We start from the raw sequence: 20,318 nt of genomic DNA, 5'->3' as shown, positions 1-20,318 counted from the left end.
AAAAAGTTTTTTTAGATTTTTCTATACATGATATATTTCTTTTCTAATTTTTTTTTTGATTTTAGTGTATACAGATTAATTAAATTTTTGAATCTTGACATTTATATTATTTTTATCATATTATTTAGTATATATAAAAATATGTTTCATAGAATTAAAATGTAGTTTTAGATAAAATTTTACTAAATCTCATCAAAATATATTAAATGTTAAGAAATATAAATGGTATATACATATAAATTATTAATTTATAATTTTAATGAAACCATATATTTACATAGAATATTCTAAAAAGTTATTATCCTATTATTTTATCGATTTGTTTATATTTTGAACCAATCCAATTTGGAATCGTAGAAATCTATTAATTTATAATGTTTATTAATTTATCGAGTATTGATTTATAAAGTTTCTAATGTATATACAATGAATCTAAATAAGTAAATAGCGACCAAAAAATGAATAAAATAACCAATTCCTTTTCATTTTCTAAAATTATATTATTTATATTTATAAAAAATAACACATAATTCCTATTCATTCATGTATTTTAAAAGAATTATAAAACAAATATATTCTTGATCAAATTAGAAAAAGTAACATATATTTCTCTTCATTTTTATCCTCTTGTTCTTTCTCTTTTCTTTTTTTTTTCCTTTTTATTCTTATTTTTCAATCGTCACCTCACCACCCGTTGGAGCCAGTATATATATAATCATTTGATTGGATACCTTGTGTAAGGTTGAAAAAAAAGGATACCTTGTGTAAATAATTTTTTTCAGATTCTTTTTGGTGTTTAAGAATGCCAAAGATGGATGGGCTGGAAAGGGTCCATATAATTACAATACTTAGTTGTTTTTAATCATTTCTTAATCAACCAACTTTGTTACCATGTCAAAAGCGATGGCTTAAAAGCAGAAAATATTCCATTTTCCATTTTCGACAAAAATATCATTCTTTTTCTTATCTGAAGGAAAATGCGTTTTATTTGAAGACTAAGGGTTTGACTGGTGACCATTCGGGAAACAAGAAGAACAGATTAAAAAGGAATGTTCGGGAATAAAATAGCAGGAATGAAAAGAAATGGTCGTTCCTTATCACTTTTAACAAGGAATACTTTTGTTCTTTAATTCTCTACAAAAAAAAGAATGAAAGGGAATGAGAGGGAATTATTATTCCTTGTGAATGGTGATTTTTTTCAGGAACGTTAGGGAATGCATTATTCCTCGCCGTTCCCTGGTCACCATTCATACCCTAAAATTCAAGAAAAAGTGTAGTTTCAAAACATTCCAGTGAACATGATTACAGGACCCTTTTTTCTAGAAACAAGAATCAGTTAATTAACTTTAGAGGAACCGAGGAGGACTATAATGATTTCGTATCTAATTTAAATTGGATTATGTGTATCTTTGGCTCACTCACTCTCCAGTCTCCAGTGTTGGATTATTGTATAAATAGGAGGTGTTATTGGTTTATATATTTTGATTGATTTAGAAATCCATATAGTATTTATAAATCCAAATAAAATATACAAATCCGGAGTTTTTCCCTCAGATTTGAATCTTTGTATTTTTAACAGAAAAATCCAAGTAAATCCATTCAAATCTATTATAAAATCAAATATATTAGTAAATCCGTGCGATTGAATAACACTTGATTTGATATAGAATTTATGAATCATTAAACCAATAACACATGATTTTAATACAGATTTGAAAATCATAGAACCAATAACACTAGATTTAGTTCGGATTTTCAAATCCATAAAAATACAACAACCAATAATCCCTACTCAATCTAGTAACCAGATACACATGTACGCATCTTAGTTCATTCATTATTTTGCGAAGAATACAATTCTACTTTTGATACTTCCACATTTTCCACGGGTTGGTCTTTTATAAGTTTTATTATAAAAAAATGTGAAAATAATATTTCAGTTGTTCACGACATCGTTTATTAGTTGTTACGGGCTTATAACTTAATATGGGCCTAAAGGCCATTAGTCTAAGAAAAGTGTAAATCCTTGAGATCGTAAGTTCGTAACCCTAACTATTGCTTAAAGCTATTGGCATCAAAGCTATTGCTTAACTCTTCTCCGTCGTTCTCCGAGCAAAAAGAGAAGAACATGCAGATCTTTGTGAAAACCCTAACGGGGAAGATGATAATCCTGGAGGTTGAATCATTCAACAATAAGCGTTATAAGATCAAGCACAGACACAAGAAGGTGAAGCTCGCGGTTTACAAGGTCGATGGAACAGGGAAGGTTCAGAGGCTGAGGAAAGAGTGTCCTTCGGTTAGTTGTGGTCCTGGAACTTTCATGGCTAGTCATTTCGATAGGCATTACTGTGGGAAGTGTGGAACCACTTATGTCTTCAAGTAAGAGTGATGCTTATCGTTAGTATGTGTACTATCATTCGCTGTGGGAAGTGTGGAACGTCAATGGAACTGTTGTTTGGGTGAGAGAGAGACTCTTACTAGTTGTGTGCAACTATGTGTACTATCATTCGCTGAGGTTCGCGGAGCAAAAAGGACACAAGTCTCTGTTCGTTCACGTTCCTTTGTTTTCCAAAATCAGTGAAGACACTCAGATGCAGTTCGTGGTCTCTCTCTTGGAGGCAAATTGAAACTACTTGCTAAGTGTTCTTTTGTTGGGAAGGGATTGTAGCTTGTGATATAAAGACGATTGTTTTTGGCTCTGAAGCTTTTTGGCTCATGTTGTAAAGTATGATTTGGTAAGAAAGAGCCTGCTCTGTAATCAGAATTAAAGTTATCTTATTCAAAATGTCAAACGTTGGATTTGTATGTTTCATGGACCCTAATATGCATAAACGAAAATAAGTGAAAAACTGTTTCTTTGCGAAGACATTGATTGATTGAGACTTGTTGAGCAAGGAACAAAATCTGGATGGATTCTAATACTTTGAAGCCATCACACATGATTGACACTCTACAAGGACAACACAAGAGGATAATCTTCTTTTATTTGCCAGGTTGGTGCAACAAACTCATTAAATTTTCTGTCCTATAATATAGTAAAGAAAGTCTGTTTTTCATTCTCTAGAACCATGCTACGTCTCAAGATCTTAAAATAGCATCTTGAGGTAACAAAGAGTTGATAGATTCTCAGGGCCTTCTTTCTCGTTTTGTTTTTTTCTTTTTTTCTTATCTCAGATCTCATGGGACCATCATTCCTCAAGAACAAGTTGACCACTAAGGTTTTTTTGTGCTGTAGAGGTTTTGGAGTAAAGCAAAGAAGTGAAAAAAGCATATGACTTGTGCTTTAAGCGTAGATATTGTAGACAAACAAGTCCTCTTTCTTCGTGTACTTTTAAGCCAAGCCAATAAACCCCCATTAATTAGTATTCATATATAAATTCAACCTCAAACCATTAATCTCTGCAAAGAACTCTCAGAATATAATTAAAACCAGAATCTTCTCTTGGTGTTTTGATAGAGGCATATGATGGACAAGCTCTTCATTCTTTCCCTTATTGGTATACTAATGGTAACTGCTTATGGAGTTGCAGCGAAAATGGTGTACACCGATCTCGACATCCTTGAAAAGCTTGAGAACTTTGACATACCTGAAGATGATGCTGATGATTATGATACAAAGCTCTTTGACTGGCCGTCTTTCACAAGCCGGAGTTCTGGTAAGAATCTAGTGAATGTGGATACATTTGGTGCAGCTGGAGATGGTATTTCTGATGATACTCAGGTGCGTTTTAAATCATTTTGCTGACTCCATGACAAAACATGAACCGTAACTAATCTGTTGTTGTGCAATGTTTTTTTTTTCTCAAATCAGGCATTTGTGAGCGCATGGAACAAGGCCTGTGGTATGCCAAAATCAGTGTTACTGGTACCACAAGGACGGACTTATTTAGTAAATGCAACAAAGTTTAATGGTCCATGTGAAACTAAGTTGGTCATTCAGGTCAGTTTAACGTATAACATTTTTGTTTATCTTCAACAGCAAAACAGAAACTAGACATAGATCATATACTAATTCAGAAACCTTTTTTTTTACAGATTGATGGAAAAATAGTGGCACCAGATGAGCCTAGCAACTGGGACCCAAAGTTCCAAAGAATATGGCTAGAGTTTTCGAAGCTCAAAGGAGTTGTGTTCCAAGGGAATGGAGTTATAGATGGTTCTGGCAGCAAATGGTGGGCTGCTTCTTGCAAGAAAAACAAATCTAATGTAAAAAGATCTTCTATACCTTTCTTTAACTCAAAATTGTAAACGTCTAAAAGTTTTCTATATGAATAATACATCTATCTTACTCTCTTGCAGCCTTGCAAAAGTGCACCAACGGTAAGAAACATTGGCCTTTATTTTATTTTTCATTAATGGCTTCTTGTTAAGTTTGTTTCAACTAGCTTCTTTGTTTTTTCCATGCAGGCACTAACTATAGAATCTAGTTCAGGTGTGAAAGTAACAGGCTTGACGATCCAGAACAGCCAGCAGATGAATTTCATCATTGCAAGGTCAAACTCAGTTCGAGTCTCCAAAGTTATGGTCTCATCTCCAGGAGATAGTCCCAACACTGATGGTATCCATATCACTGGTTCTACTAATGTTGTTCTTCAAGACTGCAAAATCGGCACAGGTTTGCTTTTTTTCTTTCTTAAACTACAAATGAAAGATCTCTGAAGTCCAACTACAGATGTAATAATATCTTATGATTGAATAAACAGGGGATGATTGTGTCTCTATTGTGAATGCAAGCTCGAACATAAAGATGAAGAAGATCTATTGTGGACCTGGACATGGTATCAGGTACATCATCAAATCACTAGGTAACATCTTTTCCACATCAAAATCATAATCTTTTTTTTTTCTTTTTGTGCAGCATTGGAAGTCTTGGGAATAATAACTCAACAGGCATTGTAACAAACGTTGTGTTGGACACTGCCTTCTTGAAAGAGACAACTAATGGACTCAGAATCAAAACATATCAGGTAACAAAATAACTCCTATAAACTTAAAGTTCTAACCACATTAATTTTTATTCACTGTGTACTTGGAACAGGGAGGTTCTGGTTATGTTCAAGATGTTAGATTCACTAACGTTCAGATGCAAGATGTCTCTAACCCTATACTAATTGATCAGTTCTACTGTGATAATCCAACTTCATGTCAAAACCAGGTAAGCTTTACAATCACAATACAAACTCAAAGATGAAAGTAACTCAGATATGTTTACTTTTTCTCTATAATGTAGACCTCGGCGGTTAAAATCAGCCAGATAATGTACCGTAACATAACCGGGACAACCAAAAGCGAAAAAGCCATCAAGTTTGCATGCAGCGACACTGTCCCTTGCAGCCACATTGTCCTCAACAATGTGAATCTTGAAGGCAGAGACGGTCAAGTCGAAGCTTACTGTAACTCAGCTGAAGGTTTTGGGTATGGAGTGATTCATCCATCTGCTGATTGTCTGTACTCGCACGACAACAAGGGCTTGGACCAGAGTCACAAGTCAGAACCTGAAACGGTAACCGAGGAAGCTGAGACTGGCCACGACGAGCTTTGATGGTGGTGGTGATGTTTTCAAGTGTTGTAGTGAGGGATGATGATATGTGTAATATAGTTTTATGAAGCATATGATACAGTAACAAAAAGATTTATATTTATATTTTTTCATAGTCAACCATAAGATTGTTCTTCATAGCATTTCTCCACCTTTTGTATTATACAACTACAAGTCATGTACACGTTTTTTCAACATTTAAAGTATCAAGGATGAAATTTAAATACGTTAACAGTGAAGTATCCCAGGTATAATCTTCAGAAGTAAAAACCAAACCAAAATCAGGAGAAACATATACTGTTCAAAGAAAAGTCAACATCAAATGGAAACATTCGTAATGACGTGTCGACTGATGAATGGTCAGATGCGATCGAACGGCCAATCACCCACCCATCATCGCATGTAAACCGCGTAAGCTCAGGCAAACCACCTCCACGAAAAAACATTCTGCAAAATGGGTCTTCCAAGGGTATTTCGGGTAATTTAACGACTTAATAACTTGAATTGACGTTTTAGTCCTTCGCCTCTATATAGATCTTCTCCGTTCAACATAACGGAGGCGTCGCGGATCTCTCTCTATCTCTCTCTCGATCGATCGATTCCGAAAAACTATTCCGCAGAGGTAAGCTTGATCTGGATCTGTGATGCTTATATGCATTCTCTATTTGCAAATTCTTCATTGTGCTCTTCGGAATCGGATCTATTGCTTTGATCTAGGTCTTGTGTTGCTCGATTCTCTGAGATTTCGATGTTTTGGTTCGAAATTGAATCGTTTCGATCCGCCAATGCATCGTCTAATCTGGATCTATGAAAATCATTTTCGAATTTTCACCTTAGATTCTGAAATTGGCGACGATCTATAAGATGTGATGAGCATTAGGTTTTTGGGACGTTTTGTTGAATCTGTTTGGATCTGATTGTACTTTGGTTTGTTTAAGAGCGATCACGAGGGCTTTCGTGGTCTCTTGGTGCATTGCTTCTGATTCTGTGTGTATGATACAGTGAAGAAGGATGGGGTTGTCATTCGGGAAGCTTTTCAGCAGGCTATTTGCCAAGAAGGAGATGAGGATTCTGATGGTTGGTCTTGATGCTGCTGGTAAGACCACCATCTTGTACAAGCTCAAGCTCGGAGAGATTGTCACCACCATTCCCACTATTGGTATGTTGATATGGACTATCTTAGCAATAGGTGTAATGTATTTTCAGTGAGACATGTTCATGAAAAATGGTTTGCTTTCAGGGTTCAATGTTGAAACTGTGGAGTACAAGAACATCAGCTTCACAGTCTGGGATGTCGGGGGTCAAGACAAGGTATTATGATTTACAAGTTTTTTTTTCTTCTGTGGATCTTTTTCCGCCTGTTGGTATAATTGTTGATGAACTGACACGGCGTATTACTTAACCTGCTGCTCAGATTCGTCCGTTGTGGAGGCACTACTTCCAGAACACTCAGGGTCTCATCTTTGTGGTGGACAGCAATGACAGAGACCGTGTTGTTGAGGCTAGAGATGAATTGCACAGGATGCTCAATGAGGTATGGTTCCACTGTTATTTTTTTTTCCTTTATTTCATCCATGCAATGCAAGTTAACATACTGAAACACTTAATGGGTTAATACAGGATGAGCTGCGTGATGCTGTTCTGCTCGTGTTTGCTAACAAACAGGATCTTCCAAATGCCATGAACGCAGCTGAGATCACCGATAAGCTTGGTCTCCACTCTCTCCGTCAGCGTCACTGGTATAGATGAAACATCTCAATCTTCATGTTGATTTGTTCTTTTGCTTGTAACGTTTCTCTGATCAATTTATCTCTCTGTTCAGGTACATCCAGAGCACATGTGCCACTTCAGGCGAGGGGCTTTACGAAGGTCTTGACTGGTTGTCCAACAACATCGCCGGCAAGGTAGAATAGTTCCAAACCGCAATTTGTTTTATTATTATTATTTTTCTTATATATGTGCAAGTTGTAATACTTTCTTTGTGTTCTTGTTGCTTGATTCTTGCAGGCGTAGAGGGAAAGATTGTGGTTGAGCTGATTTTGCTGGGCAAATCTGGATGCAGGGGCAAACATTATCTGATTTTTTCTTTATTGTTCTGTTCTTTTTTGTTTTTTTTTGGTTTCGGGTATGTGGATTTGATTTTGTGATCGTTGTTCTGATTGTGCAAGGAGGAGTCTCTTGCACGTAGAACATAGAAACTACCTTTTTATATAGTTTGTAATCGAAGATTTACTCTACTTCTTTCTGCTTCACGTTTCATTTTTGATATTCAATTTATAAGTTGGAACCGCGGCTACGTTTATAATAGAGATCATGTGGTCGTGCATATGTTACTGAGACCCGTCTTCAATGCCACCTCATGTCGTTTTTCTCTATCTTATAATGTACCTGCAAACAATAAGCGCAATACCAAGAGTTAACAAAAAACATTGTTTCTCCTGAGAAATAGAGAGAGACCTTTCTTACATAAATTTTTTTTGGGTCGACTGTATGTACACGTATTGGGATAGTTCTTGACCACCTATGGGGACAAATTTTTGGCATGGAAGTTCCATAGGTGGTATATTTTCTTAAGCAAACACTTTGCGGCTACAACTATTGAGTAAGGAAAAATTTTCTTCATTAACAGAAAGGAAATAAAGATGTACGCAAAATCAAAAGGTGACCCACCATTATACACAAACGCAAGAAACATTCAATTATTTAGAGACATTAATGTAGTGGGAAAAAACAAAAGAATGGTATGAAGGAATACAAAAGCATGCTTTACGCTAATCCCTATGTTGTGTAATAACTTTAAACCATTTTCTCTAGCAGAGCCCCACAACTTTAAACCATTTTTCAACCAGTCACAATAGCTACAATGGGTCCTCAGTAATATATAATTTATGTATATTGTTAAAAAAAGATTGCCTACATATACAATACACAATTACATAATCGCACATTTAGTAAAATAATGTATTAAAAAACCAAATATAGTATCACATGACAAACTAATATATGTTATATTGGTAACACCATAAATATAATTTTGATATAAAAAATATGTTGGATTTTGGCTATCAAAATTATGTTATTGGCGTCATATGATTCATATATATATAATTTGTGTAATTTTTAATAAATTCTTTTTATCCGGATTTGTGGTCATGTAGTGGTGTATTATTCTTCTAGCTACTAATCACATTTTCTATATTATTGTATTTTCATTTGTTTTTTGTGTTTTGTTAGTTTTTTTTATTTTATTTTAGTGAATTCTATTACACATGCTCCTATTTTAAGAAACTTGAAACTATTGTGTGTAAAGAAGTGAATTCTCACAAAATACTGATGAGTCGATAATTGGTTAAGCGGACTCCATAAATCTTTTGATTTCTTTTATTGGAAAAGATGAAATTGTACAAAATCTCACTTTATCTTCTCACAAAGAAATCAGATTTGTTCCAAAGTACATCTCTCTCCGTGCACTTACACATCACAAAGAATCTCTTTAGTAGTCTCTCTTTATGAAAAGAAAAGAAAGAAAAACAACAGAGAATGTTATCTCAATTTAAAACTTTGGTTTCAGACCCATTAGTCTTATTCCTTTTATTATCTATCACTTTTGGTATGACAAATTTATTTCAAACCACAGTATGTTTATATTAATTCATTACCCCTTATCTCACATGGAATGAAGCATATTCACATTTCTTGTTCCACAAGTACCTTTACCATAACCTTCCTTGATCTCTACTCAAGGAACTTCAAAGTAATCCCTGACAACTTCATCATCTTCTTATACCACGTCTTGATTTTTCTCTAAGAACCAAACATAACCCAAAACCTAGGAGAGAAAATGGGAGACCAAGGAGTGCAACAGATGCAGCAACCTGTTGTAGTGTATCCAACCGCATATACTAAACAGTATCCATATCAATCCTCTTCGTCTTCATCTTCCTCTGGCTCTCGCGGTTCTTTTGGTACAGTCTTCATAGTCCTAGCCGTAATCCTTGTCTTGTCAGTTCTGGCTTGTGTCTTCGGGAGGCTATGCAACCGTGAAAGCCGTGCCGCTAAGCAGGACCACAGCAAGCAACCAAAGCATGAGAAAGGGTCGTCTAAGAAGAGCCGTGAGATACGTCCTGTGGACCGTGAGCCGAGGGAGAGAGGTGATTTGGAGTTTGGGTTGGATATGAAACGGCCTGAGCATGTTGAGAAACCCTCTGGAAGAGGTTACGGAGAGGATATAGAATTGGGATTTGATAACAAGAGAGAAGAAAGAGGCAGAGGAGGACCACCTCCTCCTCCGGTTATCAAACATGGAGTGAGGTTCAAGTTACCGGAAAATGGAAACCATCATGCTAAAGGCGAAGTCAGACGTGGAGGTCCTGACTTTGAGTTCCGACCAAGGCACTAATGATCTTGTTTTGTCCAAAAACAAACCACTTATGCTTATTATATCTTACTGCTTCTCTTTTTTTCTTCTTTTGTGTTTTTTTTTTCCCTTTTCTGGCTTGATCTTGTGGGTATGGAACTTAGAGCTGAAGCTATCAAACTTCTTAGTCTCTAAATAATAAATCATACATATGTATTATGTTAATTCTGTAAGGAATTTTGGCAAAATTAAAAAAAAAATCAACAAATTTCTGGAAGAACGTTTTCATCAGACTGCAGAGTTCTTCACTATTCAGCCTCTCTCAAAACAAAACCTAAAGGCACCTAACAAGAAATGCATCTCAACACAATACACAAAAAGAATGGTTTTACATAGCTCAAGAAAAAGAGGCAAATATACGTATTACTTTCACCAATTTAGAAACGTCTGTTATTGAAAGGTCGAGTCTCGGATTCATTCCCTGAGAAATCAGAAGAGCTTATGACAGAGTGATCTCCACTATACATCCCGGCCTCTCCGCTATCACCAGAACCAAACGCCATTTTCCTGAACTTCGTGATGTCTTGGTTGTATTGCCCTGAGTTATAAGTTGTGCTTTGCCCAACTTTGATTCCGTTGCTAATATCTCCAGAGTCCTCATCACAGTCCAATGCTCTCACAACCTTTTTTTTTACCAAATGAATTGAGTTTCGTGTAGAGCAAGCAAGAATTGTTTTACTAAATATGTTTACCTGAACCATGCGTGGACGTTTAGGACCAGAATGTCTAACACAAGCAGCGGCTGTCTCAATCATTCTGAAGACTTCATGCTCCACGTAATGTTTTTCGAGTCGTCTATCGATCAGTTCGCTGTAATCTCCTGTCTCAATGGCTTTTAGAAGCAGCGGACGTGCCTGTCAAGAGTCGTGTATAAGTAGTACTGCATGAGTAAACTAGAGCCAATATTTTAATGTGATTGAAGAATGTTTTTTTTTACCCATTCGACCAAACTCTCCTCTCCTAGTGGCTGGTTCTGGTCAACTGGTTTACGTCCCGTTACAAGCTCTAACAGAACAACCCCGAAGGAGAACACATCGGATCTATCAGTCAGTTTTCCACTTGATGCATATTCTGGCGCTAGGTACCTGAAAACATTAGAACATGTTAAGTCTTGATCCTTATAACAAAACCATATATAGGACCATTAGAGATTTACTTTTAGTCCAATGAATACTATGAAAATTATTGTTTGATGCAAAATAAAACAAACTTGTCTTCAATAAAGACTTGGAGTTTAGAGTTTGTGATGAATGCTTACCCAAAGGTCCCCATAACCCTAGTTGATACATGAGTTTGTGTTGTATCATTGAGTCTAGCAAGCCCAAAATCAGCTACCTAAACACCAAAAAAACAATAAAATGGAAAACAAGAACAAGTCTCATCAACTAAAGTTTATAAAGTCATATGATGGGTATAAAAGAAAAACAAAGAAGCTTTTCATTACCTGAGCTTCATATTCATCATCAAGCAGAATGTTTGCTGACTTAATGTCCCTGTGAATAATTTTTGGATGACCTGTAGAACATAACAAGGATGTGATTCTAGCTTATGTTTTGAACTAAAGTCAAAAACACACAACCAAAATTTTGTGAAGGCTATGCTTCTCAACTAATGGATGAGTAACTACTTACAGTCTTCATGCAGATACGCCAACCCTTTGGCTGATCCTATAGCGATCCGGACTCTCTTAGACCACTCTAAAACCGGCCTTCCCCTACCTGTAATGATAAAAATTGTTTAATGAGTCAGTCTAACACATAAAGCTCAACACTTTTAGTATAAAGCCATTTACCGTGCAAATGATGCTCCAACGTTTGATTAGAAACATACTCATAGATAAGCAATCTATGTTGGTCCGAAATACAGTAACCGACCAGAGAAACCAAATGCCGATGGTGAACACGGCTGATGATCTCAACCTCTGCCTTAAACTCACGGTCACCTTGTCCGCTTCCAGCTTTAAGCTGCTTCACCGCAACAACTTTACCATCATGCAACGTACCTTTGTAGACGCAACCAAACCCGCCTTCTCCAAGAATGTTGTGCCGAGCAAAGCCTTGAGTTATGTCCGCAAGCTCCTCGTAACTGAAATGAGTCTGGCCAGTTCCGAGGATAGCAGAGTCATTGGATTGACCTCTTTGGCTACCGTAGCTGTTCCCCATAGAGGAATATTGCTGCTGGGAGTTGTACATTGAACCGCCAGGACCAGAGTATACTTTACTAGGGTCTTGTCCGTATGAGAATCCATCTACATTTTCAAGTAAAATTATCAACGCTAAGCGTAGAGGTGAACAAAGAGATTAAAACAGAGATTTTTTTTTTAAACCTGACTTGACGGAGAAGTTAGGGTGTGGTAAGTAGTGTGAGTGAGCGTAGGCATCAATGTTTTTCTTTTTCTTTCTTCTTACAAAGAACACAATGGCTATAAGGGCCATGATGGCGACACCGGCCACAGCCATACCGACCATAGTCTGGTTTCCATTGCTACTGTTTGTGGGAGGCGTTTCTCTGCTGGGGACTGATGGAGACACGACGGGCCTACCGGAGCCACCGTTAGGTTTGTGTGGTGCAAGGAGGGAGCTAGGCGGTGGGGAATAAGCTGGTGGTGATGGTTGGATTGGGGGAGAGTTGGTGGGGTCTGACGGTGGAGCAGGAGGAGATTCCGGCGGTGGGGTTTCAGGGTTTGTTGAAGGAGATGACGGTGGAGGAGGAGGAGATTGAACGTCTGGAGATGGAGGTGGGTTGTTGGATTCGTTTGGTGGAGCATCTGAATTCGCAGGAGGAGGAGGAGAAGGGGTTTCAGTTGATGTTGGCGGCGGAGAGTTGGTTGAGTCTGCCGGTGGAGGATTTGAAGCTGGAGGCGGAGTGGCGGTTAATGGTGGTAGAAGCGAAGGTAGCGGAGGAAGAAGTGAATCTGGAGGAGGAGGTGACGGTTGTGGATCAGAGGGTGGCGGCGGTGATGAGTCAGACGGTGGAGGAGGAGAAGTCTCCGGCGGGGGAGCTGAATCGGCTGGTGGTGCTGGCGGTGAAGAAGCCGGGGAACCGCCGGAGTCTGACATTTATATTTTTATATAATTATTTGCAGAAACAACATTCAGAACATAATGATCTAACCTCAAAAAGCTATTTGGTTAATCAATTGATGGAAACAATTGATTTTCAAATTAAATGATCAAAGAAAATAAACCAAACTCAGAAAAGCACAATAAACGCTGATTAAAAATGTTTAATTTTCCCTCCCTTGAGAGAAAAAAAAACTAGGGTTTATTAATGCAGGACCTTTTACATCAGGTAGAGAAAATGCAAGCCATTAATGGAAGGAGAACCTGTATATCTCTCCCTCCCTCAGTTTCTTTTCCCAGAAAAAAAAAATGAAAAAGAAGAAGAAGAAGAGAGAAATAATCTAAAAAAAAGAGAAATAAGAAAATATTTTTTTTAAAAGGAATAATCTAACAAGTTGACATGATGCGATGATAAGTTGTTGGCACGTCTCCTGTGCCCTCCCTCACTCCTTTCATCGATTAAAAAAAAAAACTCTATTTGTTCTTCGTATTGGCCCTTTGTTTCTTTTGGGAATGTCACTCCTTCCTTGATTCCCGGGTTTACCGCGCAAATTCAACTGAGTTTTCAAATGTTATTTCTCAGGACTCTTTCACCCGACTCGAACCCGGTAACGTCGAATCAAAAATGGACCAGACAGTTTTCTAAAGCCCATTAATAATTAATCGCGTATTTTCTTTTGCTAAATTGTAAATGTCATTAAATCATTAATGATGGTTTGATTACAAATTTGAGCCTGCAATCCAGTTTGCTCGAGAGCCAAACCGATGCTTAGAACCCCAAAAAAGTTTAAAAAGAACCCTAAGCATCACGAATTCAATGTTTGTCCAACAAGGCCAAGCAATGAAACACAATTCAGCAACAAACATCAGCAATATTGGTCCAAATCTAAGCACTTCCTAAACCCGAGAAGGATAGAGGAGAAGGTCCAAAGGGCTATGATTTATCGCGGTTAACCCAGAGGTCTCTCGTTTAACAACAACGGACGGCTGGCGAGACGTGCTCCGGTGCTAGTCGAGGAGGACCGCGTTGAAAACAATTGCCTGTCGACCACTCGGAGATAGGACTTCATGACCAAACAAACATACGCACACACTTTGCTTGAAGCACAATTTTGATCAAGCGCAGGCGGTACAATACAATACACTCCCCAAACTGGCCACGCGATCAATAAGATAAGCACATACGTCCACAGAGGTCTCAGAGAACTCACCCGAAACTTTGAAATGGAGGTGAGATGCAGGATGAGCTAAACGTCTCCTCAAAACAGGCAAGTCCACGGTGGCTACAGCTCACCCTTTAGATCTAGGGGGAAACGATGGGTCTGTCCTCTAAACCTTTGCTTCCAAAGTCCCATATCTTAGAGACGAGCCAGCTACTCACCAACAAACTCCCATATTAATCACGTATTTGTTCTTTCAATTGTTTTCTCCGATACTACCACGACATATGTCTGTGTTCTTATATTTGTATAAGAATATTTTTTCATTCAAACATGTATTTGCGTATGTTCATTGAACGAAGCTAGTATTTTCCATGTTTGTTTCTTCATGTCTTCATGTCTTCATCACTTAGGTATATCACGTAGCACTTCATCTTGTGATATCTTAAATTCCAAATAAATTTTAGTAGTTTCAACTTCAGAAAAACAATTTTTAGCTGGAGTAGTCGATACCAAGATAATCGCTAATACGCGATAAACGGCTTTTGTATGTTTGATGACAATCTTCTATAGTTCTATATTTTTCAAAAATTATGTACTTCAATAATATTTTTCTCTCTCGCTTTGATGGCTTCTTCTGAGGGTGGCCCTGCCTCTCGTACAATCAAAGCCATTTCCTGAAGCGCGTTGAGCAGATTTTTGGATGTTTTGATTGTGATCCCATGGATGAACCAAGAAAGCGGCGGTATATTAAATGGAGGATATGGCTGGAAGTAGTGGTTTATTGTCAATTTTGACCCAATCCTTCCTTGGCCACCGCTACATTTTTTATATTCTTCTGGAGTCTTTGGTAGCCTCTTTTTGCACAACCGTTTTTGATCTACATATATAGGCTCCACTTTATAGTCGCCGTGGAACTCTTTCATCAACATTACTTTCCCTTTCTTATATTTTGTCTGTCAATAAGCTGAGTTAGCTAGGTTTCATCAAATACAAACACAAAGGTGTTGTTGATTCTTGTGAGAGAAAGCATCTTACCGTAAGATCTTTTCTGTTTTCTTCCATAGTTAGATGTAGCGGGATAGATATAGTCGTCAGCGAAAGCACGTTATAAGCCACAGCTTTCTCTACCATGATGACCCGCTTCGGACCATTCTCCTTCAAAACCTTTCTTGATGTGTTTTTTTTAACAAAAAAAAAAATACATATATATATATATATATATATATCAAGTATTGGCTATATTTAATACCACAATAGAATCATATAATGATCAGAAAATAAAACCATTAGATCGCGCCACTTCTCCCTATTGAAAAACGGACCGCCTTTTGGATTAATCATCAAGTCGTAGACTGTATCAGGAGCTGTTCCCACGGTCAATTCTATGTTCATATGGTAAAGACCCTTTTTATTTGTCACCTTCAAAGATATAAAAAATATAAGAAATTTTAAGGATCTTGTTCTTGATTCTACTTTGGCCAAAACATCTGGCTATTGTATTTTGTTTGGTGATTTTTATCTTACCCTGATCTTGGGAGGGGGAACATACCACGGATGCTTCTTCTCTGCTTCATACCAAAGCTCTCGTTGTCTCATCAACTCTTTATAATCATAATATACCACGTCCTTCTTCTTCTTCTTCTTAGCATGATCATTATTAGTATCTTTCTCTGACACCGACTTGGATTCGACACTTTCAGATCTCATGAACCCGGCCTACATGAACAAACAGTAAAAATGTGTTTATATTTATTTGGCTTCATCGGGTCCTATATTTGATTGATGATATAAGCTGACATTAGGAGGCTCTTGATTGTTCTGATTGATCCAGGCACCAAATCCAGGGAATACACCCATTCCTATTGGAAAGTTTAGCCTACCAAAACTGATGAGAGCAAAGAGTAAATGACGATCTAAAGCTTGTGTATATATGTTATGGTTTCTGTAATGTTAGTTAAAGTATTATTCTGCATCTTGAGAGAATGTTGTACGTTAAGTTTTATGCATGGCAGCTCAATTCTCGTGAATTACAGGACGTACAAGCGAGAGTTTTCTGAGGAAAGAGGAGTCCCATCAAAGTTTTCCCTTTGTTTTTGTACAATCCTTGAATCAGCAATACATAAGTTATAAGGGTTACCTTCTCAAGAAGCTTTACATACGGATAGCAGAGTCATTAGATTACCCCTTAATTTGGCTCTCGTAGCTGTTTCCCATAGATGAATGTTGCTCCTGTGAGTTGTACATTAAACCACGGGGACCAGAGTTCAAATTAAAAAAAAAAATTGTTTATATATTTTTAATATTTTAATACAAAGTTCAGACATAACCAAACATATTCGAATCCTAAGTTTACTGAATCGACTCTGATCCAAATATCAAAAAAATATTTAAATGGGTGAATAAATTTTAAACCAAAATATTAAAAAGTTTGAAATATCTTGACTCTACTTCGATAGGTATCCGAACACTCATCCGTTTGGCATGATGGTGATGTCAAATTAGAGCAAGTGGAAGAAGTGTGGATAATTCTTTAGCGGGCCTTTTAAATTAATCATGTGTTTGTTCTTTCAATTGTTTCCTCCAATATTTGAACAAAGCTAGTATTTTCCATGTTTGTTTCTTCATGTCTTCCCCAAGGTAATGCTACGTAGCCCTTCGTAAGTGTAGCTGTCTAACATTTTACATTGCGAAAACGGCTAAACCAATTTAAAAACTGTTGTTTTATATATTTATATAAAATTATTAAACAATAAAAATAGAAAAATAAAATTGTTTTTATAAAACAATCGAATCTCATCAACTGTTTACAAAAAACTCTAAATTTAAACACAAAAATATAGTTTTTGTATTTTTTTTTCTTGCATAATCATTCGAGTGCAATTAAATAGTTGAACGATTATTGTTTCAAATGATAACAAATCAAGTCCATCTAATCTCTTTTTTTATTATGATATGTTAAAAACACAAATAACTTTTAGTAGTTTCAACTTCAAAAAAAAAACAATTTTCAGCTGTGGTAGTCGATACCAAAATAATCAATAGTACGCGATAAACAGTTTTTGTATGTTTGCTAACAATCTTCTATATTTTCAAAAAATTATGTACTTCAACAGTCTCTATCTCACTCGCTTTCATGTCTTCTTCTGAGGGTGGCCCTGCCCGTCGAAAAGACGAAGTCAGCTCCTGAATCCCGTTGAGCAATTTTTTGGAGGTTTTGATGGTGTTCCCACGGATGAACCAAGAAAGCGGCGGTATATTAAATGGACGATATGGCTGGAAGTAGTGGTTTATTGTCAATTTTGAGCCAATCCTTCCTTGGCCACCGCTACATTTTTTATATTCTTCTGGACTCTTTGGTAGTCTCTTTTTGCACAACCGTTCTTGATCTACATATATAGGCTCGACTTTATAGTTGCCGTGGAACTCTTTCATCAATATTACTTTCCCTTTCTTATAATTTGTCTGTAAATAAGCTGAGTTAGCTAGGTTTCATCAATACGAACACAAAGGTGTTGATTCTTGTGAGAGAAGGCTTCTTACCGTAAGATCTTTTCTGTTTTCTTCCATATTTAGATGTATCGGGATAGATATAGTCGTCAGCGAAAGGATGTTATAAGCCAAAGCTTTCTCCACCATGATGACCCGCTTCGGACCATTCTCCTTCAAAACCTTTCTTGATGTGTTTTTCTTGATAACAAAAAAAATATATATATCAACCATTGGCTATATTTAATACCACATTCGAATCATATAATGATCAGCAAAGAAAACCATTATGTCGCGCCACTTCTTATAATCGAAAAACGGACCGCCTTTTGGATCAGTCAACACGTAGTAGACAACATTAGGAGTCGTTCCCACGGTTAATTCTATGTTCATATGGTAAAGACCCTTCTTATTTGTCACCTTCAAAGATATAAAAATATATAAAAAAATTTAGGATCTTGTTTTTTTGATTTTACCAAGGCAAAAAGATTTTGGGTATTGTATTGTGTTTGGGTGATATTTTTTTCGTACCTTGATCTTGGGAGGTGGATTACGCCATGGATGCTTCTTCTCTGCTTTATGCCAAAGTCTTTCTTGTCTCATGTCCTCTTTTTCATCATAATATATCACCACCTTCTTCTTCTTTTTAGCAGGAGCATTATTAGTGTCTTTCTCTGACGCCGACTTAGATTCGCCATTTTCAGATCTCGTGGACTCGGCCTACATTAACAGACAATAAAGAATGTGTTTATATATCTATTTGACTTCAACGATCAGCTCCTATATATGATTGGTGATATAAACTGACCTTAAGAGGCTCTTGACTGTTCTGATTGATCCAGCTACCAAATCCAGTGAATACACCCATTTTCTATTCGAAAGTTTAGCCTACCAAAACTGATTAGAGCAAAAGTAAATGACGATCCAAAACTTGTGTATAATATATGGTTTGTGGAATAGTATATTCTGCATCTTGAGAGAATAGTGTACGTTATGTTTTATGTATGGCAGCTCAATTCTCGTGAATTACATGACGTACATCTTTCTGAGGAAAGAGGAGACCCATCAAAAAGCATGTTCCTTTTTAAGTACAGTCCTTGAATCAACAATACGAAATTTATTAGGGTTACTTTCTCAAGAGGCTTTACATACGGATGATAGCAGTCATTGGATTTCATATTTTTAAGATTATACATGTATAATAAGAAAATGCTGTATCATATTTTTAACTAAGCCATGTTATTTTTTGTGAAAATGAATGTGGTGATGACATGTAAACAAATTTTTAAAAATTATTTTTCAAATAATGTTTTGAATTTTATTTTGGTACAAATAAAAGAGTTCAAATGAAAAGATTGTATATATATTTTTAATATTTAATACAAAGCTCAGACATAACCAAAAATACTCGAACACTAAATTTTACCGAATTAAATCTGATCTAAATATAAAAAATATTTAAATGAGGAAACAAAATTTAAACCAAAACATTAAAAATATTGAAATATTTGATTCGACTTCGAATAGGTATTCAAACACTCACCGTAAGAGCACCATTATCCCTAGCAACCCTAATGAATATCTTAATCACATTTTTAGTAATAAATATGTGTTAAGCACTTTATTTAAGAGCTTTTTAATTTTTTGCCTCCAATGCAAAATTTTAATTTTGGGGTTCTTAAAATATGAGTTTGACAAAGTGATTAAAGAGAGAAAACGGGAGTAGATGACTTTGGTGTTGTTACAAGTCGAGAGAGAAGATGAGTTTTGTGTTGCTACAAGTGGAGAGTGAATATTATATAAACATAAGAAGAAGATACAGAATAGACATAGACACAAGCATAATTGATCCCAAAAGAAATAAGCATAAGACACAGGCATATGCGCAGAACCATAACAAGAACATATGACATTCCTTTTAAAACCAAGAAGATAAGTACAAACTACAACCTTAAAGAAAACAAGAACCAACAAAGCTACAACCTTAAAGAAGAATAGTCGTGTACGTCACCAGATTTGGCACCAGACCCATCTCGGGAATTTCGTCGAGCATCTTGTAGGCACTCTCCACATCGGTCTTCTTACACAAAGCTTTCACGAGGAGATTACAAGTGAAGATGTTGGAGTGATTCCAAAAGACTCCTTGTTGTTCTAAACATGGAGTGTACCAGATCAAATCTCCCGTTCGAGATCAATCACACGTTTTGGAATCAAAGCCATCTGATTTCACGGGAGAGAGATAGAGATGAGAATGAAGATGTTGAGTATACTTGGATTCCGAGTACTTATGGTAGATGTGGACACTTAGGACATAAAGAGAAAAGATGTCTACTCCCAGCTGTCCAAAAGAATGAGGAAACACTTCCAGCGAATGAGGTGATGAATGAAGATCGAGGGGTTGGGTCGGATAAGGAACAAGCTCAGGTCTATGCTGCATCGGAAAAAGAGGTGGTACAAGTTGAAGATTCTGAAGCGAATTTGGATTTAGCTTCTACTGATCAAATTTTAGAACCCACTAATGTGACAGAGATTGAAGAGTTGCAATCACAAAAGGGTGTTGAGCTTAAGGCTCTTTCAACGCCGGTACACTTTCTCGTCCATTCTAAGGAAACTATAGCCATTGGCCCCAACTCTCAATTCACTACATCACC

General features: G+C 36.6%; 5 protein-coding genes across 7 annotated transcripts; 3 read left to right on the top strand and 2 right to left on the bottom strand.

Annotated features, from left to right (window-relative positions):
• The first annotated feature begins 2,639 nt into the window (after nucleotides 1-2,639).
• Nucleotides 2,640-5,765, top strand: LOC103835664 (probable polygalacturonase At1g80170). Its single transcript, XM_009111852.3, has 9 exons — nucleotides 2,640-3,721; nucleotides 3,812-3,940; nucleotides 4,036-4,206; nucleotides 4,300-4,320; nucleotides 4,408-4,615; nucleotides 4,704-4,785; nucleotides 4,859-4,967; nucleotides 5,039-5,155; nucleotides 5,231-5,765. Exons 1-9 carry the CDS (start codon nucleotides 3,464-3,466, stop codon nucleotides 5,540-5,542), a joined length of 1,407 nt encoding a protein of 468 aa, XP_009110100.1. The 5' UTR covers nucleotides 2,640-3,463; the 3' UTR covers nucleotides 5,543-5,765.
• Nucleotides 5,766-5,963: 198 nt separating this feature from the next.
• LOC103835663 (ADP-ribosylation factor 2-B) lies at nucleotides 5,964-7,800 on the top strand. The gene is made up of 7 exons (XM_009111851.3): nucleotides 5,964-6,161; nucleotides 6,542-6,698; nucleotides 6,780-6,850; nucleotides 6,954-7,073; nucleotides 7,160-7,278; nucleotides 7,362-7,443; nucleotides 7,547-7,800. The coding sequence occupies exons 2-7, from the start codon at nucleotides 6,551-6,553 to the stop codon at nucleotides 7,550-7,552; spliced, it is 546 nt and encodes a 181-aa protein (XP_009110099.1). The 5' UTR covers nucleotides 5,964-6,161; nucleotides 6,542-6,550; the 3' UTR covers nucleotides 7,553-7,800.
• A 277-nt stretch (nucleotides 7,801-8,077) lies between these two features.
• Nucleotides 8,078-10,176, top strand: LOC103835661. The gene has a single exon (XM_009111848.3). It carries the CDS (start codon nucleotides 9,381-9,383, stop codon nucleotides 9,936-9,938), a length of 558 nt encoding a protein of 185 aa, XP_009110096.2. The 5' UTR covers nucleotides 8,078-9,380; the 3' UTR covers nucleotides 9,939-10,176.
• LOC103835662 (proline-rich receptor-like protein kinase PERK12) lies at nucleotides 10,145-13,574 on the bottom strand. The gene is made up of 8 exons (XM_009111849.3): nucleotides 12,283-13,574; nucleotides 11,749-12,204; nucleotides 11,588-11,674; nucleotides 11,401-11,471; nucleotides 11,215-11,291; nucleotides 10,894-11,041; nucleotides 10,649-10,810; nucleotides 10,145-10,579 (listed from the first exon to the last, which is right to left on the bottom strand). Exons 1-8 carry the CDS (start codon nucleotides 13,013-13,015, stop codon nucleotides 10,334-10,336), a joined length of 1,980 nt encoding a protein of 659 aa, XP_009110097.1. The 5' UTR covers nucleotides 13,016-13,574; the 3' UTR covers nucleotides 10,145-10,333.
• A 1,039-nt stretch (nucleotides 13,575-14,613) lies between these two features.
• Nucleotides 14,614-18,567, bottom strand: LOC103835654. Of its 3 annotated transcripts, none has more exons than XM_033276651.1 (5): nucleotides 18,476-18,567; nucleotides 18,199-18,387; nucleotides 17,953-18,087; nucleotides 17,722-17,868; nucleotides 14,614-15,134 (listed from the first exon to the last, which is right to left on the bottom strand). In XM_033276651.1, exons 1-5 carry the CDS (start codon nucleotides 18,533-18,535, stop codon nucleotides 14,763-14,765), a joined length of 903 nt encoding a protein of 300 aa, XP_033132542.1. In that variant the 5' UTR covers nucleotides 18,536-18,567; the 3' UTR covers nucleotides 14,614-14,762. The 3 variants fall into 3 exon arrangements, with proteins under 3 accessions (XP_033132542.1, XP_033132541.1, XP_033132540.1); XM_033276650.1 differs by lacking the exons at nucleotides 17,722-17,868; nucleotides 17,953-18,087; nucleotides 18,199-18,387; nucleotides 18,476-18,567 and adding exons at nucleotides 15,217-15,363; nucleotides 15,466-15,600; nucleotides 15,706-15,897; nucleotides 15,979-17,251 and having other exon boundaries at nucleotides 14,622-15,134; XM_033276649.1 differs by lacking the exon at nucleotides 14,614-15,134 and adding an exon at nucleotides 17,106-17,643.
• Between the last annotated feature and the right edge of the window lie 1,751 nt (nucleotides 18,568-20,318).

The sequence above is a fragment of the Brassica rapa genome, chromosome A08 (assembly GCF_000309985.2).
Source record: "Brassica rapa cultivar Chiifu-401-42 chromosome A08, CAAS_Brap_v3.01, whole genome shotgun sequence".
Classification (NCBI taxonomy): domain Eukaryota; kingdom Viridiplantae; phylum Streptophyta; class Magnoliopsida; order Brassicales; family Brassicaceae; genus Brassica; species Brassica rapa.
Note: the sequence above shows the minus strand (reverse complement) of the source record. Positions and strands in the feature narration are given on the sequence as shown.

Excerpts from the sequence above, each read along its gene's own strand:
- LOC103835664 (XM_009111852.3), top strand. The coding sequence starts at position 3,464 with ATGATGGACAAGCTCTTCATTCTTTCCCTTATTGGTATACTAATGGTA. Across the intron at positions 4,616-4,703 it reads AGACTGCAAAATCGGCACAG|GGGATGATTGTGTCTCTATT; the intron begins GTTTGCTTTTTT and ends TTGAATAAACAG. Across the intron at positions 4,968-5,038 it reads TCAGAATCAAAACATATCAG|GGAGGTTCTGGTTATGTTCA; the intron begins GTAACAAAATAA and ends TACTTGGAACAG.
- LOC103835663 (XM_009111851.3), top strand. The coding sequence starts at position 6,551 with ATGGGGTTGTCATTCGGGAAGCTTTTCAGCAGGCTATTTGCCAAGAAG. Across the intron at positions 6,699-6,779 it reads CACCACCATTCCCACTATTG|GGTTCAATGTTGAAACTGTG; the intron begins GTATGTTGATAT and ends GTTTGCTTTCAG. Across the intron at positions 7,279-7,361 it reads TCTCTCCGTCAGCGTCACTG|GTACATCCAGAGCACATGTG; the intron begins GTATAGATGAAA and ends CTCTCTGTTCAG.
- LOC103835661 (XM_009111848.3), top strand. The coding sequence starts at position 9,381 with ATGGGAGACCAAGGAGTGCAACAGATGCAGCAACCTGTTGTAGTGTAT.
- LOC103835662 (XM_009111849.3), bottom strand. The coding sequence starts at position 13,015 with ATGTCAGACTCCGGCGGTTCCCCGGCTTCTTCACCGCCAGCACCACCA. Across the intron at positions 11,675-11,748 it reads GTTGGAGCATCATTTGCACG|GTAGGGGAAGGCCGGTTTTA; the intron begins GTAAATGGCTTT and ends TTATCATTACAG. Across the intron at positions 11,292-11,400 it reads ATGATGAATATGAAGCTCAG|GTAGCTGATTTTGGGCTTGC; the intron begins GTAATGAAAAGC and ends TTTGGTGTTTAG.
- LOC103835654 (XM_033276649.1), bottom strand. The coding sequence starts at position 18,535 with ATGGGTGTATTCACTGGATTTGGTAGCTGGATCAATCAGAACAGTCAA. Across the intron at positions 18,388-18,475 it reads ACAGTCAAGAGCCTCTTAAG|GCCGAGTCCACGAGATCTGA; the intron begins GTCAGTTTATAT and ends CTGTTAATGTAG. Across the intron at positions 17,869-17,952 it reads AGAAGTGGCGCGACATAATG|AAAAACACATCAAGAAAGGT; the intron begins GTTTTCTTTGCT and ends TTTGTTATCAAG.